Source organism: Eucalyptus grandis, chromosome 9 (genome assembly GCF_016545825.1).
Source record: "Eucalyptus grandis isolate ANBG69807.140 chromosome 9, ASM1654582v1, whole genome shotgun sequence".
NCBI lineage: Eukaryota > Viridiplantae > Streptophyta > Magnoliopsida > Myrtales > Myrtaceae > Eucalyptus > Eucalyptus grandis.
In genome coordinates, this window is record NC_052620.1 from 1,450,786 (window position 1) to 1,471,164 (window position 20,379).

The following is a 20,379-nucleotide window of genomic DNA, read 5'->3' on the forward strand; positions in this document are numbered from 1 at the left end:
CTTGAAGTCTAGATGCTATTGTAAGGGGTTGATTGGAAAATTGTATCTCTAAACTAGTCATCATTGGATGAAATAAGTACTAAATTCATTGTTAATTTGAAACCATCCACACAAAAGTAGATATCAAAACAAATAAATGAGCAAAACCAGCTATCTATTCACCAGATGTTCCACATTAGGAAGACAACATGAGACTCTTGGTGAATTCAGGCACACAAAACCTAAACGCATTTGCATGCTATTGAAATTTGGCAGTCAAATATGTTATAAGAAATGCTCTGATTGCAAAACCAAGCTAACAACTCAATTAGTTAGTCAAATGATGCCCGAATAGACATAGAAACGTAGACCCAAAATCAACTGAACATGTATATGATCATATAAAACCATGACATACTATAGAGTTCATGTGAAAAAGTGTAGACTTGATTGTCATACCTAAATGACAAATGAAGACAATATCAATAAAGGAAGTGGCACGGTTAGCAACCAAAGCCAAGACAGCAAGAAAAGCAATCCTCAATATCTCTTGACCAAGTGCATCCATTTTGAACACATGCTTGAAAACCATTTGGAAACCATTTTTGAGCATTAAAGAAGACAGCCGGGGTACATATCATGTAACTTATCCATGTCATGACATGACTTGAACTTTAAGCACCTTTGAAGTTTGACTAATTTTTCTAGAGAAATCTATGGCTACTAGAGTCTTGATAACTTGACCAATGAGCAACCGAAATAACTAAGTAACTTTGCTTCATCAACTATAGAGAAGTTGAAGTTGAAGTGGTGCAAATAAAGTCAATTAAGAAGTGAAGACAAAGTGAAAGAACATCATGGAAGTTATTGATGCGAGGAGTAAGTTTTGCAACTTAACTGTTAAGTAGTATAAAGTATTTGAAAATCTTAGGTGGTTGCCTTGTCAAAATCGGTAAACAAGCCTTATTCAGAGTGGACAAAGAGAAATGGAAGCACGAAAAGAATATAGCTACAGACGAAAGCTGTAATCCTAGTCGAGGTACTTAATCTTGGCTTGGACTTTCGACTGCGATAATATCTACACGACTTGTATATAATTAAATGACACTGGGGAAACAGACAACGGGTATGAACTGAAGCAATGTTGATATTGGTGATGCGAGTTTAGTGATGTGTAAAAGTTTACAGTCTTTTGCGTCAATAGAATGGTGCTAAATTACCAGTTAACCTTCATTATTTCCTTTTAAGGGTTTCTGAACTTCTAATTTAGCCCTTCCTCCTCCTAATCCCAGCCACTCGACTATTTGCATCAATAGAATGGTTTTTAATCTTGGCTTGCCGCCACACAATAGCTGCACGAACGTCGCACGATCGCCACACGACCAAAAACCAAAAAATTGAGATACTCTTGCTTTGCATCATTTAATCAATGTAGTGTCAAGGCAATCCAAACAATTATATCTAGAAGGAAGACACTTACAGATCTTACGCCCATAAAAGCAAAGATGGTTCTAGCACCAAATGCTAGAGGTAATGGTAGCAAACGCAAAGGATCTCGGCAATTACTAGTGAAGTAGATTGGGAAGAGATATATTCTCTTTCCTTACTACATGTAGTTGCCGTAAAATCTAGTCATCCAAAAATACGGTCATTAAAGAACTGACATCTTGCCATGTCTTTTGATTAAATGGTAAAACTAACAAGATGAGATTGGAACGTACCTTATGCTAGAACGATTTCATCATCAAGCCTTGGCTCTTCTATTTCTATGATTTCATCGTCACTAACAAGATGAGATTGGCCATCTATCTCCAAATACAAATCACTTTCATCATCTATCTCCTCAATTGAGCTTTCATCTTTTGTTAGGTTGGCACATGTTTTTCTGAGAGTTTTGTCTTTGGCGACAAGTGAAGCTGTTACAGTGGCTAGAAGGAATGTAAAAAATGTTCACAGCTTGATTAAATAAAAAGATAGAATATCGTGTAGCTGCAGACTTCACTGGACCTGCCCATGACAAAGTTGATATAAGTTACACAAAGTAATCATCCAATTATCATATCTCTTGAAGTCTAGATGCTATTGTAAGGGGCGGATTGGAAAATTGTATCTCTAAACTAGTCATCATTGGATGAGCTAAGTACTAAATTCATTGTTAATTTGAAACCATCCACACAAAAGTAGATATCAAAACAAATAAATGAGCAAAATCAGCTATCTATTCACCAGATGTTCCACATTAGGAAGACAACACGAGACTCTTGGTGAATTCAGGCACACAAAACCTAAACACATTTGCATGCTATTGAAATTTGGCAGTCAAATATGTTATAAGAAATGCTTTGATTGCAAAACCAACCTAACAACTCAATTAGTTAGTCAAATGATGCCCGAATAGACATAGAAACGTAGACCCAAAATCAATTGAACATGTATATGATCATATAAAACCATGACATACTATAGAGTTCATGTGAAAAAGTGTAGACTTGATTGTCATACCTAAACGACAAATGAAGAGAGTATCAATAAAGGAAGTGGCACGGTTAGCAACCAAAGCCAAGACATCAAGAAAAGCAATCCTCAATATCTCTTGACCAAGTGCATCCATTCTGAACACATGCTTGAAAACCATTTGGAAACCATTTTTGAGCATTAAAGAAGACAACCGGGGTACATATCATGCAACTTATCCATGTCATGACATGACTTGAACTTTAAGCACCTTTGAAGTTTGACCAATTTTTCTAGAGAAATCTATGGCTACTAGAGTCTCGATAACTTGACCAATGAGCAGCCAAAATGTGACATCCCAGATTTTCAGTCCTGTCTTCCACTGAATAAAGCGGACAATTTTACACAATAGGGCCCGAGTCGTTACAAATGGTATCAAAGCCGACTCCCGACCGTGTGTAGGGGCCACAGCTCTTAAGGGGTGGAGAGTGTGATAGCCTAAGGAATGGGAGGGGTCCTCTCTAGTCCCACATCACTTAGGGGGAAGAGTCCTGGGCTAGTTTATAAGGCTTGGGGTCCCTTTAACCTGTGTAATGCATTTTAAAGCCGTGATGACTCAGTGTCAAAAGCAGACAATATTACACAGTAGGGCTTGGGTCGTTACATCATAAATATTATAACACTCAAATGGGTACCTCTTAAAACGTTCGTTCATTTGAAAAAATTTGCTATAGCCTCCTCATATGTGCTATGGATCATATCATCATCCTTTATCTTATATCTACCGTTTGCACTAAAAATAGTGCTATGGCCTCCTCATATGTGCTATGGATCATATCATCATCCTTGATCTTATAACATCTACCGTTGGCTCTATATCGATAATGATAGAAGTTATGGGTACCTCTTGGCCATGATTTTTATAAACGTTTATTTGAAAGTTTTCTTGTTTGCACTAAAAATAGTGCTATAGCCTCCTCATATGTGCTATGGATCATATCATCATCCTTTATCTTATAACATCTACCGTTGGCCCTATATTGATCATGATAAAAGTTTTTCTTAATTTATAATGTTGGTAGTGATCATTGACTAAGATCTCCTTTCTCTACGAATAGACAATCCTTGCAAGTGGATTTGCGGAGAAAGATTATGACAAGGCACTATAGCTGCATCTAGGTTATTATAGGTACCTATTTTGATGAATAATAATGGCTTTTTGAACCCCTAATCTTGTGAATTGGAGATTCTCGAGAGCCAAGAAAAAAAAAAAGAAACAATTAAAATTGCTTAGACTAATAGATTGAATGATAAGCAGTATTCAAGCATGAAAACAAAATAGGTGCACAAATATTCAACGTAGTAGAACGAAGGATCCGTTTAATTAAATTAAATTTAGTTTTTTTGGTTGCATTGTCTCCAAATACACCACCAGACAAACAGTGCAGTATTCCAAGATTTTTTATGAAGTAAAACCAGCATCATATTTAGGACCCGTTTGGTTCGGGGCCCAAAGCCCCTTGGGAATGCCCAACCAAACGGGCCCTAAAATAACCGGATGTTTCCCCAAGTTATTCATTTGGCGAGACTCACGCAAAAGACATTCATGTCTGTCTTCCTTAGTAGAACTACGTCTCTATTTCTGTTGTCTCTAGATCCAATTTTATAATACTGGTTTTAGTTTTTCAGAAGAAAGAAAAAAAATCCCCTATTCTTCTACTGATTAATAAGTAGGTGCATATGCTGCTAGTTGAATTTTCTATCATTTGTGGAACTTTGTGGATATTTTTCTTTTACTCTTGAAGGAGGTCAACTATCATCAATGAACATCACTAATGATGGAAGTCAAGTTCATCGTTTGAATTGATGCGCAGATGGATTTGGATGTGTATATTATCCTCTATCTAGTGCTTGATTGGTAATTAACTCATAAATTAATCATCCTTTCATACACTAATTACCTATGTTATGCTCTGTCTTGCTTAGTATCATGGAGGAACAAATTTTGGTCATACTAATGGCGGGCCATTTATCACCACAAGTTATGACTATGAGGTACCAATTGATGAATATGGTAAGCATAATTTGTTCGCATGTACATGGACATGTTTAAACTTGATAATTGCGAATGTTTATAAAGTTAATATTTTGGCTACTAATTTGACCGCTTGCTTTCAGGTTTACCAAGGTTCCCAAAGTGGGGACATCTCAAGGAGTTTCACAAATCTCTAATGTTATGTGAGCATGTGCTGCTGAACGGTGAGCCAACTACTATGTGGTTTAAGTCCCAATGCCGAGGTGATTGATTCTTTCTTTCTTTCTTTCTTTCTTTTTTTCTTCACTTCTCAATGCTATGACTTCTGTTCTGATGCTAACTGGAACTTTGATCAAATATTAACATCAACACAGCATCACCCCTTCACATAATCACCTGTTTACTTCCTTTTCTGCAGACCACCATTTTGGAATTTTATTTTGCACTTGTCACATAGAATCCAAGATTGTAGGATCATACTAAATAATGTGAGGAATTAATTTTGGAAATCATGTTCATTCATGCAAGTTGATAGGCAACCTTGACATATTTTTCCAGTTAAAAGCTTATTTCCTTTTTAAAGGATCTCTTGACAGTTTTAGTCATGTCTACTATAAATGAACCGTCGAGAAAAACTGACACACTTGGTAGTTGCAATGATGCATACTGTTTATATTCCTCTATGTCATATTATACGGTTTTTGTGTCTCAACAATTTATCCAAATCTACCCCTTTTTTCCCAATCCCAATTAACCTTATTATATCGTCATTCCCTGACAGAAATTTGTGTAGGCCAATGTCTACACTTCTTCAGGATTTTGTGTTGCCTTTCTGGCAAACATTGATGACGAGGAAGACAAGAAAATACTGTTCCGAAACATGTCTTATCATTTGCCTGCATGGTGAGTCAGCATTCTTCCTGACTGCAAAAATGAAGTCTTTAACTCAGCAAAGGTAGCACTTTAAACTCTTTTGCATTTATTGTCCAAAAAACAAAAAAAAAAAACTCTTTTGCATTTCTCTAATAAGGATTTTTCTTTTGAGTTTTGATGCATCACATTCTTAACCAAAAGGTTGGGTTTGGCCCCACATTTTTTTCTCTTTGGTGTGCATGCCTTGGGTTAATTGCCTCCTTATTAACAGCATAACTTGAACAGGTTTGCTCCCTGAGCTCCGTGCTAGAAATGATACCAGAATCTTTGATGCCATCTGCCTCATCATCGGATAAGGATCTGAAAGCTCTTGAATGGGAAATATTCACTGAGAAACCTGGACTATGGGGAAAAGAAGACTTCAGTCTGAATGGTTTTGTAGATCACCTCAACACCACAAAGTATAGGACAGACCACCTTTGGTATAAAACAAGGTTGCTCATGTTCCTGTTCATTAGTAGAAAATCACTGACATATTTCTTAATTTATTATTCCTGCCAAAGATATACATAAAAAGCGAAGATATTGTTCGACCTTCACAGTTGAGGAGTCCATTGTTTCTGCATATATCTGTATGATATCGTCATGAGTACCTCTTTCCTTCCTTTCTAATTCTTCTGCACTTCTTCATACATTTAATCATTAAATGGCCTCTTCTTGGATTCTTCACTTTCTTCAGTTAGATTAGCTTTCCTAGTGAGTGCACATTTATTTATATTATGAACAAGCACTCTCATTTCAAAATTTCACCCTTCGTACATACATCTGGATAATGGACCAACCTTGATCGAGCAACTTCTGATGAATGCTTTTGCTTTGCATTTCCAGTATAAATGTCGGTTAGAGTTTTGTCTCCTCTGAGATTTCTTTCTATAGGGAACTTCTTCTACTTATCGTTCAACTCGTCACCTAGCATTCTGCTTTCAATTATGCCTCCATTTCACCTATGTGTTTATCATGCCCTGTGTGGTGCAAATTGATCTTCCCTCGAGAGTTTTTTTTTTTTTTTTTGACAAATCCCTCGAGAGTTAAATAAGTACGGATTTTTCACCATTTAATATTTTCTTCCTTCCATGCCGTGCTGTTAGTGGCATATTCTTTTTAAGGGTGAGCTCTTGTCATGTTATATGTTGGAGAAAGTATCTTTCATTCAGTCGTCAGCTCATAATTCGTGGTTGCAGTTCAGACTCTGATGTTTGATTATTGCCCTGTCAATTGTCAGGTAGTGGTTATGGAAATGGATTGAATGTACCTTTCAACTTCTCTGCTTCCATTTCTCTCAAGGCTGGAAAGAATGACATCGCTATTTTGAGCTTGACAGTAGGAACCCAAGTGAGTCCCAGGTTCATGTAACTGGTCCAAGGTTTATGATAACTTCCTTTTTTGCCCCATGTCATTAAATCTTCTGCTTAGCAAAAGAATGGCTAACTTCAATAAAGTAGTGGAGTGCACTTTAAAAGGGTGGCCAACTTTGAAAGCTACCGGGTGCAGTTCTGTAGTGTAAACATGTTTAGGACATGTCAGAGAGTCTGATGATGATGAAACTGTTCTTCTTGATAACAATGGAAAAGTTAGCAGGAGCTTTCTTATATATATTTGGTTTAAGGTCCTTCTTCCTTAGTGCCTTTTTAATTAATTGCACATTGTCCTTGTTTTTTGTTTTGGTATGATTTCAGAATCAGCCACTCAAGGTAAAGAATGCTTGGACAACGCCCAATGCATTCGATGGTCCTGTTTTCATTGACCCGAAGAGCGCACTAATAGTTATGTGTATTATCTGTCACAATTAAGTTGATTTATTGCAGCCTATTGTGGACCCTCCAACAGGTAATGAACCTGTTGGTCTGGATATGATCCATGTGGGTAAAGGACGGAAAAATTGTCCAAAAAGTCATAAATCTATTTCACTTTTGCCAATTCAATCATAAATCTTTTAATTTTGCCAATTGAGTCATAAACCTTTTTATTTTTTGCCGATTTAGTCCATCCGGCTAATTTTGGCCGGAAAATGCTGATGTGGATGCTGGTGGTGCCACCTAGGACTGACGGCGCTAATGTGGACAATTTTTAATAATATTTTAATAATATTTAATTTTTTTGAATTTTTATTTTTATTTTTAATATTTTCTGTTTTTTTCTTCTTTTTTTTTTTTTTTTTTTTTTTTTTTCTTTTTTTGGCTTTTTCCTTGGCCTTTTCTCGGTGGCCGGCCATCGGCCACAGGCAACGGCTAGCCACCGGCGACAACCGGCCGGCTAGCCTCGCTTGCCACGGGCGAGACCCGGCCAGGCGAGGAGGAGCACTAGCGAGGGAAGCTCGGGCGAGGCCGACCCTCCCCCAGCCGGGGTGGCCTCGCCGGGCGTTGGTGAGCGACGGCGACGTTGGGCCACCCCTCGGCGAGGCCGCCTCGGCCTCGGCGAGGGCCGAGCTCGCCGGGCTCGCCCGCCTGTGTGAGCGTCGGCCTCGCCCCGACCTCGCCCGCCACGGGCGAGGCCCGGCCGGGTGAGGAGGAGCATCGGCGAGGGAAGCTTGGGCAAGGCCGGCCCTCGCCGAGGCCAAGGCGCCTCGCCCGACATCGCCGTTGCTCGGCCAACGCCCGGCAAGGCCACCCCGGCTCGGGAGGGTCAGCCTCGCCCAGGCTTCCCTCGCTAGTGCTCCTCCTCGCCCGGCCGGGCCTCGCCTGTGGCGGGCGAGGCCGCGGCCGGGCCGTGGTCGGTGGCCAGCCGTTGCTGTGGCCGTGGTTGGCCACCGGAAAAGGCTAAGGAAAAAAAGAAAAAAAGAAAGGAAAAAGGAAAAAACAGAAAATAAAAATAAAAAATTCAAAAAAATTTAAAAATTATTAAAATTTATCCACGTCAGCCTTGGTAGCCCTACGTGGCACCGCTAGCGTCCACGTTAGCATTTTCTGGCCAAAATTAGCTAGATGGCCTGAATCAGCAAAAAGTAAAAAGATTTAGAACTCAATTGACAAAGTTAAAAGGTTTAGAACTAAATTGGCAAAAATACAATAGGTTTAGGACTTTTTGGACAATTTTCCTGGTAAAGGACTGGCATGGTTAAACGGACAGCAAATAGGAATTTACTGGCCTAGATTAGTCTCCTTTGCGAACCCGTGTGTCAGGGAGTGCAACTACAGAGGCTACTTCAAGCCAAACAAATGCCTCACTGGATGTGGAGAGCCTAGCCAGGGATGGTACAAAACTCGATACTTTAAAAATTAGAATACGAAGCGACACTGCAAATGCCCGGTCTTCTTCCAAAGATTATTTGGAATAACATTCTCTATGACAATTTAAATGACCCCTGGTGGATCGACTTTCTCAAACACGATAATGTATGCAGGGAAATTTTTTTTCTCTTGTCATGTCATATCTATTGTTTGTTCTGCTACATGGGAAAGGTACCACGTCCCCCGATCTTGGTTCAAGCCATCTGGAAATGTTCTGGTTATCTTGGAGGAGGTAGGAGGTGATCCAACGAAAGTCACCTTCTCAAAGCGGAAAATTTCAACTGTTTGGAGCTATGTTGCAGAAGATTACCCCTCCATCAACTTAGAATCTTGAAAGCCAGATATAGATGATGATAGCAGTCAATATAAAGCACCCAGAGCTCACTTGAAATGCCCTGATTCTACCCAACTATCTGCTGTTAATTTTGCAAGCTTTGGGAATCCGGTCGGATCTTGTGGATCTTACAGCCTGGGAGACTGGCATGATCCCTCGTTCAAATCCGTGGTTGAAAAGGTAAGTTTAGCGCTATTGTCCTCTTAATTGTTGCAGGAGGTCTTTGCCATTCTATTTATTTAACTTCACATTCAGGCTTGTAACTGCTATAGAAATACATGTCTTAAAAGTAAAAATGATTCATTTTCATTGCATTGCAAGCTCCCTGGCACGCTTCATAGCGCAGGCCTGCCTAACCAAAAATGAATGTACTGTAGAGCTAACCGAAGGGAACTTCAGTAAGAACCTGTGTCCTGGTTTGAAGAGGAAACTAGCCGTGGAAGCAGTCTGCGGATGATATTGAGCTTAGTAGGGAGAAGAGAAGAAGCCGGAGGTTCCATTTCATGATTGTTTTTTCCCCTCTCTTTTTGCGGAAGTAGCTTTTTGGCTTATAATTCATTAGCTTTAGGCTATTTCTTCTGTTTCCAGCAAAAGCTGTGCAGAGGACATGTTACTTTGTGATATCAATTGTCGTTACCATGTCCGAAGGCATCAAACAATGCTCTCTGAAATTTATCTATGGTGCATATCTATAAATAAATGCAAGATCCACAACATAAATGCCCGTTGATCTTATGAAAATAATGCTAAATCTTCGAACCATGGTATCTCAAAATACCAGTTGGGAGCGGGAGGCTTTTCTTCGTCCCTTGAAATTATGAGATCCCAACAAACAAAATCCTGGAGACACATTGTGGCTCTATTTATTATCAAGAGATACACAGTTTGTTTTATCTTTAATGTGTAAAGGTCAATGTTATATCTTTTGTATGGTACTAACATTTTTTTTTGGGGGGGAATGGCGCTAACATGAATGCTATATTTGGGCAGCCTAACTGTTTTTCTGTCATAATTTTTTCTACCACTTTAGTGCTACCACAAGTGTTGTGTCATGTCAGATTTTCGGCAATTAAGTGAACATTTCTACAAAATTATGACACTGATCAATTAAAATTACTTGTGGCAATTGGTCGCAAAAAAAAAAAATGCCTCAATTGAGCATCATACGATGTTACGACATTTGTTATATCTTTATCCCAATTATTCCTTTCTTTATCCTAAAATGAGCCCACCTAAAGCAAAGTATCTCATTGACTATTTTGCTTTCACTTTATTCCCTAATTGCCTGTTTTGCTAGACAGAAACATTCATAATTTCGTAGCAAAAATTCAGTGAGGGACCAAACGAAAAGGAGAATGTTAAAAATTGCCTTCTTTGAAAAATATGCTTTGGAGATATTGATGGCTTCCTATCTGATTAAAACATGATTCTCTTGTAGTTTGCACTTAGATTCCAGAAAATATCTTATCTTAATGAATGTGGTTGAGCACAGAAGAGAGGCCAAGAATGAACCAAGTCGGGTTGGGTTGGGTCGAGTTAGGTCCCAGCATCTCCCCTACCCAGAAAAAAAAAAAAAAAAAAACTGATTATAACACATTCCTATTAAGTTTGAAATGTTATGATAACTTTTGGAGATTCATAAACTTCATTTACATTTACTCAATTATAGGGGAAATTGCAATATCTCAAGTGCAAATTTAAGTATGAAATGTATGGCATCTCAAATTTTTCTTCTAGAGGGCCTTGAGAGCTCTCTTTTAAACAATAACTCATCCTTGTTGTTTATGAAAACTTCATGACGAGAGAAGTAACATTCTCACTCCCTTTATTAGTCCCCAAAATGAATTACATGCTCGGTATACTATTCTTGTTGGTAGTAAATTTCTATTAGGAAAAGAAGCATTTAGTAGGTGTAATAGTAATTAGGGATGATCTGTTTCGAGATGAGTAAATTTTAAATTGAGAACATGAAACTTGCGCTATCCGTAAGAGTTGATTATTTCATGAACCGGTTTTGAGCATAATTGGCCGACTCTAGGGGCCACTTGGAAATTGAGGAATGTACTATGTTAAAGGTTTGTGGCATAATAGTTAAGCCATTAGTGGATTTCTTAAAATTCCTGGGTTCAAAACCTATATTTTGTATATTTACCCTTTTCTTAAACAAAGTTAAAACAAGAACTAAAATCGATTATGTTGATTCTCAAATATGGCAGGAATTTGGGAGCCAAACTAGTCAAGACTGATTCTCCAATTCGGTCATGACCGGTTCTTCAATTTTTCATGTAGTGATCCAATGTGAACCAGCCTAGACTAGGTTGAGTAAGCTAGCTGAGATCGATTTGATTCTTGAGTGGAACCGAACTTATTGCTCTTCTTTAGATTGAAGTTTCTTTATGGAGAGTTGGATTATATCAAAATATCAATTCTTAAAGCCTAGCCCATAGCCCATAGCCTATAGGTACCCAATGAGAAAAACAAAATTATACACAATCACAACCTATGCATATCAAAGATTAATTTTCATATTAGCGTGATTGATAACCTCGATGCATACAAATTTTATCTTCTGACATCATTGTAATTGAGGATGGTAAAACACAAGAGAGATGTGAAATTTCTGTCTTTTGATGTATATATTAATGAAAAATACGTTAGCTATTTATGAGCTTTTAAGATAACTATTCTAAATAAAATATTAATAAAAATATACACAATCAAGGAGAAATATACATGAAATATATGTGTCATATATGTGCAATATTAAGAGATACGGATAATCAACATAGTTATCAAACTATATCTAATAAAGGAAATTATCATAATAAATCCCTAATTATCTCTAATTGTTGTAAAGACATCATTTGGCAAACAAGTTGCTAGTGACGAACATCATTTCACAAACCTGGAAGCCAGATACAAATCACGATAGCAGTTAAGATAAAAGCACCAGAAGCACACTTGAAATTAGCCCGATTCTACTCAAATATCTGCGGTTAATTTTGCAAGCTTCGGGAATCCGACAGGATCATGCGGATCTTACAGCATGGGAGATTGCCATGATCTTACATTCCATTGCTTTTTTCCCTATGCCGCCTCCGGACGTGCTGTTTTCTCAATTGTTGCAGAAGGGCTTTGCCATTTTCTTGCATTCGTTTGTATTCAGGCTTGTTGCTGATGTATGGTTTCATGTCTTAAGAGTGGAAATGATTCATTTTCAGAGCACTCTAACCTTCCTCACACGCCCCATCGCTGCTGCTGGTGTGCCTAAACAGAACAGAATGTACCATAGAGCTAACTGAAGGGCATTTCAGGATGGACCCGTGTCCTGGTTCGACGGAAAAATCTACCGCGGAAGATGTCTACAGGTGATACTGAGCTTAGTAGAGCGTGGATCGGAAGCTGGAGGTTCCACTCCCCGAGTTTTTTTTTTTTTTTTTGCTCGAAAGTAGCTATTCGGCTTATGGTTTGTGAGCTTTAGATGCTTTTTCTTGGTCTGGCAAAAGCTTTGCGGAGAGGACATGTTAGTTTGCAATATCAATCGGTGATACTATGTAAGAAGGCATCGAATGGTGCTCTTTGAAATCTACTGTGCATACTTATGAATAAATGCAAGATCCACGACATAGATACCTGTTGATCATATACCAATTGCGAGCGCCAAGCGGGAGGCTCTCTTCTTCTCTTGAAATTATGAGACCCCAGCAAACAAAATCCGGGAGTGTGGCAGTATTATCACGAGATACATTCAATTATCCCTTCCCTTGTACAAGAATGAACCTACCCAATGCAAATCTTATATGCCAAGTCTCTCATCGACTGTTTCGCTTTCCCTTTAATCTCTCATCGCTTGTTTTGTTAGCAGAAAAAAATGCATAATTTGGTAGCAAAAATTCAGCAAGGGACTGAAATCAAATAGAGAATGTTAGGTTTTATTGAAAACTTATTGACAAAGGAAAATTTTTCCATGAAAATTGTTTTTAAGGAAAATGGTTAATTTTTATTTATTTGGTAATTTAGAAAAAATGATTTCCTTCAAATGAATGGCCCCTTAAAGAGTACCTTAATCGTAAAATATGCTTTGGAGATATTGGCCACTTCCCATTTTAATCAACAAGGTTGTCTTGTAGTCTGCACTTGATTCCAAAAAGTGTCTTGTCTTAATACACGTGGTTGAATCATGACGGGGTGGGTTCCTGCATGTTACGAATCTTATGATAATGTTTGAAGGTTGATAAACTTCACTTACATTTCCGCAATTTCAAGAAAGTTACATTGAAATTTCGCGATAAGAGAAATAACTTCTTCATTCTTTCTTATTTCGTAAAAAATATCACATATTCAATAACTTTCTGAATTTATTTATTAACTTTTATTTTAAATAAAAAAATTAATTATCTTATCCGATATGAATACATACATAATTAAAAGATTAATTCTCTTGATTTTTTTTTGTTCTATTAATTCTCACGTTTAACCATATAGTGAAAAATGTAAATTATTTCTAAGAAAATCGCTCTATCATCATTTATTTACTGTAATAAAATAAAATAAAATAATAAAAACCCCGAAAGATATTTCAAGGGGGAAAATGCCGCTCCCTCTCCGGCAAAGAAATCCAAAACCACCAACCTCCTCCCGACATTCTTCTTCTTCTTCTTATTCCTCCTCCGCCGCCGCCGGTCGTCGCCGCCTGTCATTCTGCGACTGAATCCGCCGCCGTTTCTGGCACAGAGCAGCGGGCAGCAGAATGTCCATCGTCTCGACAACCTCGGCTCCTCCTACTCTCACTCCCCTCCACTGCCCGTCGCTCCCCCTCCTCCGCCGCCACCGCCGAAGCCCCGGCCGACCGCCGCCGCCGCCGCCGTTCCTATCGCTCGCGGCCCCGCGCCCGAGGCGGCGCGATGCCGCCTCCGGCCTCGTCCTCTGCCGCGCCTCGAAGTCGCAGGGTAACCCCGTGAGGAAGCGCCAGCCGTCCGGCGCCGGCAAGCGGAAGAAGAAGCCGGCGAAGGAGGACGGCGCGGCGAGGGATGTGGAGATTGTCGATGATTTCGTCATCGGCGAGGGCGAGGGAGAGGGCTCCGGGGGCCTCGGTGCGAGCTCGGCGGGGTATCACCCCACGCCCTTGCCGAAGCCGCCCGCCGGATTCGTGGTGGATGATCAGGGCAGGGTCGTCATGGCTTCGCACAAGCGTCTGGTTACGATTGTGAGTTCGGTTTTGCATCGTCTTTTTTTTGCTGTTTGCGTGGTTGGTTTGGTGATTCTCTTAGTGGTTGCTGTGTAATTTGAACTCGTTTATGGCGTTTTTTCGGGGCTTCCGCGATGTCTGCCTGTGCATTTAGGTCTAGTATTGGGAGTCCAATGCCAAATTTGATTGAGGGTTGCTTAACGACTGAAAGCTGAGCGGTGGGCAACATGGATGGTTGTTTGAAGACGAGTGTTCTTCATATCCGGAATATTCGATGGGCGTGTTCTTTGAAAGCTAAGAATAGAACGAGAATTCTATGTGTATTAGGCTCCAATCCCAGTTCAAATCCACTCCTTGTATAGTTTCTTCTTAGCTGTCCAGTAGAACATGAAAAATTCGAGGTTGAGGGGGTAAAGTGAAATAGGAATGTGATGTAAATAAAAGGGACTCATGGCTCTTTTGCATTAACTTTTCCATTAATTATCACACTAGATTGGCAGATCTTGATGTCTTACAATTAGATCTGTTGAACACATTAACTTGTAAATGATTTTTCTGCAGGGGTCACCATTTGAATGAAAATTTGCTGTTATTAATGGAAAAGAAGTGAAATAGGAATAGAAGGGAACTTTAACTTATGTAGCGGACTAGACAGTTCCTTAATTTGAAATGTGATCGAAGGAGTAGTCCTTTTCAATGGTAGTGCTCTTTGAATTATTAGTATGCGCAGGATTTTTCTCTGTGAATAATTTCACTCTCAGATACTCTGCGTGTTGTATGCTGTGGTGCTGGTATACTAGTTTTTTAGAATAATCACACCCTGGATTTGGATCTTAATATGTTACCTGGCCGCGATGATATCCACAATCTGTGTTTTGTGCTGTTAAATCTATGCAAACCAAGGCAGACTTTTGGCTTAGGTATGTCATGATTGGCTCTGGTTATAGTGGATTTTTAACAAATGTTCTTTTCTTTAAACATATTATGTTGCAGTTTATGTCTCTCTTATGTGAGGACTTATCTTTGCACGATAAATTTAAGTTTTCATGACTTTTGAAGTGGTCATTGGCAGGTTGATCCTACTAACAACTTTCCCTTGGAGTGTGTTATAAGGAGAATTTTCAGAAGTTCAAGCGGTGATGAATGTATGCTGCTTTGCCCTGCAGACACGTAAGCTATGGTTCCATTGCAACACTAGGCTATAAAGTATAGAGTTGTCCCCTTGGATACTATCTATAATATGGATGTTTTTTGAGCAGGCCGGTCCAGATATTGAAGAGCACCAATATTGATGGCTGGTCAGCTGTATGTTCAATGTCTCTAATTTGAAGTTCTTTAGTATTGAAGTCATTCAGGTCTGTTTTTTTCGTTGACAAATCTCTTGATAATTGTGATTTGGTGTCTTGTTGATGTATATGGAATTTTCCGACTTCTACATTTTGTTTTGTTTGATCTGTTTGTTTCTTCCTTGTGTGAATGCCTTTTTCCCCTTGTTGATTCTCTCTATCCTCTCCTGCAATCTTCCCATAGCATTGGAAATGTCAATATTGCATTGTTTTTCAACCATGATAATATGCATTATAGGGTTTTCTGCACCACGCACAGAGCTAAATGCATTTGCAATGTAATTTTTTTATAAATTGTGGCATGCTTGTGCATTTGTTCAAGTACTTATGCTAGTAAGATCCTTCTTCAGTGTTTCTGCACGATGGTGTAAGTTAAGGCAGATTTTTATGTTTTACTGTACTATATTTTTTTTGTGGTTATTGAATATTGATATGAAGCTTGGCATAGTCTTATCAGTTTGATGCATATCTATAATCTGGTTCACAATTATTAAATGATCATAAGTTTTTCTTTCCTTCAACTAAGTGGCTTCTGAGGAGAACTTGTTTCTTTCAATGGAATCTTAGATAATTTTTGTAAGCATGAAGGGGCAATAGCAAGATGACTGTTCTGAAAAAAATATAACTAAATTAGCTAAGATGGGACAGTGTAGAGAGGGAGAAGAACAGGATGTGTGAAAGGCTGGCGAGAGTGGACTTTGGAAGGTCCTTGTACTTCCAAGCAGTTGTTAGTCTTTCTCTTATAAGAGTGATGGCTAGTGGTAGCTACGAAGCTCTTTATTGGGAAGATTCTCCTATGTTGTAATGAGCATCAATTTCTAAAGCTAGAAAATGTCTTGAACTATTGTTGGTGTGGTGTCATATTTTGTTCGTTTAGATTCACTAAGTTTGTCTTATTAGGTAGGTGACGAGGAAGTTGAATCTATACTTCCTACAGCAGCTTTTGCTCTTGCAAAGATACACATGCACTTGGTATATAGTGGGTGAGAACTCTCTGCTATAAGAACTTTATTTTTTCATCCCTTTAAATGTTTTTTTGCTGATTTATTTTCTTGCATTGTTCCAAGCAGATTCTGTTATACTGCTCGGGGAGGGTTTTGCTACTCGGAAGATGATATATTTGATTTCCGAACAGGCAATGGCCTTCTTTCTGAACTAAATGTTTCTTCTGACTTGCGAAATACTTATTTTACTGCTTTTACGTACTTGGGCCAGTTGTTGGTGTATGTTTATTCACATACAGTCTGGTATATTTAGCTCATATAAATGCTTACAAGATAATGCTAATGCAAGTAGCCTCCCCCCTAAACCTTGCAAGTCAATATATCATACATCACTGGCCCCTTTTGTCACACGTGATGGGCATATGGATATAGCAGGTGCAAAATGCATGCCTATATATAGGAGTCAAGACTTCAGTAGGGTCTGGCGTCTGACTTCATTCATTCAGTAGTTAGTCTCTGTCTTTCTCTGAGTAAACAAATTATAATTCCGGAGGTAAATAAAAGCTGGTTGGGTTTTCCTCAGCGAATGCATTTGGGACCCCCTTCAGTGTATTATTGGATTTTAAACATGAACTCTCATGTTTATGGGAGTTTTCTGATGCTAGATCGTTTCGTGGAGACTCAACTCCACACTGGAGAGTGGAGACTCATGTTTTGTGTCTTTAGATTACTTTCCCTATATATATACACACGGGCTTCACTGCAAAGCTGATGATAAATTTTAAACATGACCAGTACTTTTGACCATGTCATGTAACTTGAGTTTTGGTTTAAGTATGGCAGTGGCGAGCAATCTAATTTGAAACTTTGCTATCAAAATATTTTTGATAAATTCTTGAAGTGTTCTTCCCAATCTAGAAAGAAGTCACTCATTATTATAATTGGTTCGCTTAGTTAAGATTTAGAATGTTGGTTGGTTAATTTGATCTATCAAATGATGAAATTTTTGCTTCAGAAATTTTACTGATGCTATGCATCTTTCAGCTTTCTTATGTTAGAAAGTGCCACTAGAATTTTAATAATTATAATGGAAATATTTGCTTGGGTGATAACTAATTATCTAAAAGCTTGCAATCTCGTTATCTGTTCAGATTATTTGAGTCATTGTCACTTGTGAAATTGTTTTAAATACTTCTCATGGGTCTCCTCTTCCCCTTTCTATGTGCAAGGAACTGCAAATGCCATGATTTTGTCAGTTTATTTTTGTGATGTATTTATAAACATCAATTAACAAAACCTGGATATTTGTCAGAAAGACAATTAAAGTAATATGTTGATTATCTTGCAGATGATGGTCAAGATGTTGATGGCTTACCCACTGAAGGAGTGGAAATTACATGCTTCCATATGGTAATGCAATGATCATCAATAGAGATTATTTTCCCTTTCCTTTCACTTTGTTTCCATTCCTCCAATTATACCTATTGTGTCGGACAGTGTGATCCTGCAACACTGATCATTAGTGCTAGATATTGGTTTCCAAACATGATAGCTCCTACATTGATAAGGTACTGGGCATTTTAGATGACACTATTGATTCCAATTCTCTTATGCTCTCTTTCTGTTGCTTTGTGGTTGTAGGATGGTGCACATTACATGATTTATACACCCTCCGATCCACTTCTTTTTGTTGCCATAAAGGTAAATTCCTTCTACTAAGGTCATAATGAAAGAAAATTGTGCTCTCAGCCAATTCAAGTGATTGAATTTATTCCTCTACTTATGTGCTTTTCGTTACACAAAAAAGGTGTTAGAAAGAATATTACATGTGATGTTGTGGGTTGTAGATGCCCGTTAGCTAAGTACAAAAAGTTGTGATTGCTAGAGTTAACCATGATCTCTCAAGCTGAATTTTATCCTGCAGGATCGCAACGGGAAGTTGCAGATTGCTGATGACGTAAGCAATTCTTTTCCTGATTGAAATTTTGATTTAGGATGGCTGAAAATATAGATATTGTCTCTCTGCTTTAGCAGTTTCTTGTGGTTGGATCTAAATAGAATATTACGTTGTCTCTAATTTTTCATGTTTGTCACTAATATTTCGTGCTTTGAGGCTGCATCACCTATAGATTGCAGTGACAGCTTCTATGCTATTATTACTCCATAAAAAGGAATATCATCTTGAAATTGCAATAAATTTGTGAAGGCACATGTAAGTTGAAGTTGATAGATCTCCAATTGAGTGATGCTTTCTGTTTTAAGTCGCCTTACTCATTTTCTGCTTTTGGATGTTATTGAATTATCGTAGACTGGGAATATGTGTTTGTTGTGGACATATTCCTCATGGTGTTCCACATGCTGTTTTTGTACCTGTTTCTGATTGATAACAGACAAACTTCTCTTTCAATATCAGAGAGGATTATTTGATTCTGTATTATGTAACATGTTTTTTTTTATAAAACTGTTTAAAGGAAACATAGTTGTGCCCTGGCATGATAAGCTGGGCTTTGCAAATTCGTTGGCAATTAGATACTACCCAGGATCTTGAAGGTTTTTTAGTTTATTAGGTGATACTTCACAGTTGACTTACTAACTGGGTTGTTGAGTTGAAATCTTAGTGTCGCATGATGTCATGTGTAATGCTGGAATATGTTCAAGTGGTTTCTTGATTATATTTATGCACTCGATGACTGATTGTTAGCCCCATACTGGAGAATTTGAGGAGCTAATGCCATCCCGATAACAACCGGAGTATGTGATAATTGAGTCTGTTATCGAACAAAACTCTGTGGGTGGAAACTCAGTATGAATTCTAGGGTCCTTCTGGAGCGCCATTGTTCCACATGATCTAACACCTCACATGAAGGGCATAAGCCAATTGAAAGGTTCTTCTGATTGATCTAGAGATCATTTGACTCAATTATTTATAATTCTAGTTTCCAACATGAAGAGGCTAAGTGATGCACAAGTTCTGTGATGGGTATCTACTTAATAATACTGAATCCACATTAATATGCAAATATATGGAATTTTTTTTTAACAATTCCTTTTGTTTTGAATTAATAGGATCTGTTGGAGGACCCTTCCATAATAAGTGCCATAGATGAAGAGACTGAGTTCAATGCCTTAGTGGTAAGGGTCATCTTTTGCTGATACTGGATGTATGCAGTAAAGAAAATAATAACATGGTTCCTCTCTCTCTCTCTCTCTCTCTCTCTCTCTCTCAGGAGGAAGAAGCTGCCCTGCTTGAATCACTGATGGGTGAAAGATGACAAAGGAGCTTGCCTGACACAAAATATAGGTTATTTTGGAGGTGGCTGTCTTGAGAGACCAGTCTGGCTAAAGAAGCAATGCAAAAAGAAAGGCCTTAACTTGTAGTGTTCTTTTGCCCTTATGCCTGTCTTATTGTAAATGGTGAACTCTCTCTGGAGTAAGGTGCAAAACTGCAAGTAGTCATTATTCGTGTTAATGCTTTCTATTCCTCTATATTGGCCCTTTGTTCAGTGGTTTCTGATGAAGAAATCTTGCTTCACATCATTTGGATTGGTCTGTCTCCAAAAATTCAGGTCAATATAGAAGTTGAGGAGATGTTATTCTAGGAAAGACATGGTCACTGTACATAATTGACGTGAATTTTGTAATTCATTAAGCATTTAGCCATTAGTCCTTTTCTTTAACTTTCCTTTTTTTCTGATATGTTGGAGATCCTGCTACTGATGTAAAAATAGGGATGTGGAAACGCCACTTTTATCGTCTTTTACCATGAGATAGCATTGCTTGGATGATCCTTTTTAAGATCTTTGTTCTAGAGATTACTTGGCTAGAAAATCGTCGTATCAGTCTCTAGACATTGCCTCATATTCATGGACTTCTTGCTACTGGGAGCTTCTGGTCTTTACTGGTGTTTTGTTTCGGATCTCTTATCACCAGCGAAGATAA

General features: G+C 38.4%; 1 protein-coding gene across 1 annotated transcript; it reads left to right on the forward strand.

Moving 5' to 3' along the window:
• The first annotated feature begins 13,557 nt into the window (after nucleotides 1-13,557).
• Nucleotides 13,558-20,117, forward strand: LOC104418063 (hypothetical protein). Its single transcript, XM_010029271.3, has 10 exons — nucleotides 13,558-14,168; nucleotides 15,223-15,320; nucleotides 15,410-15,455; nucleotides 16,397-16,479; nucleotides 16,567-16,631; nucleotides 17,789-17,850; nucleotides 18,082-18,141; nucleotides 18,365-18,397; nucleotides 19,507-19,572; nucleotides 19,668-20,117. Exons 1-10 carry the CDS (start codon nucleotides 13,713-13,715, stop codon nucleotides 19,710-19,712), a joined length of 1,014 nt encoding a protein of 337 aa, XP_010027573.2. The 5' UTR covers nucleotides 13,558-13,712; the 3' UTR covers nucleotides 19,713-20,117.
• The last annotated feature ends 262 nt before the right edge of the window (nucleotides 20,118-20,379 follow it).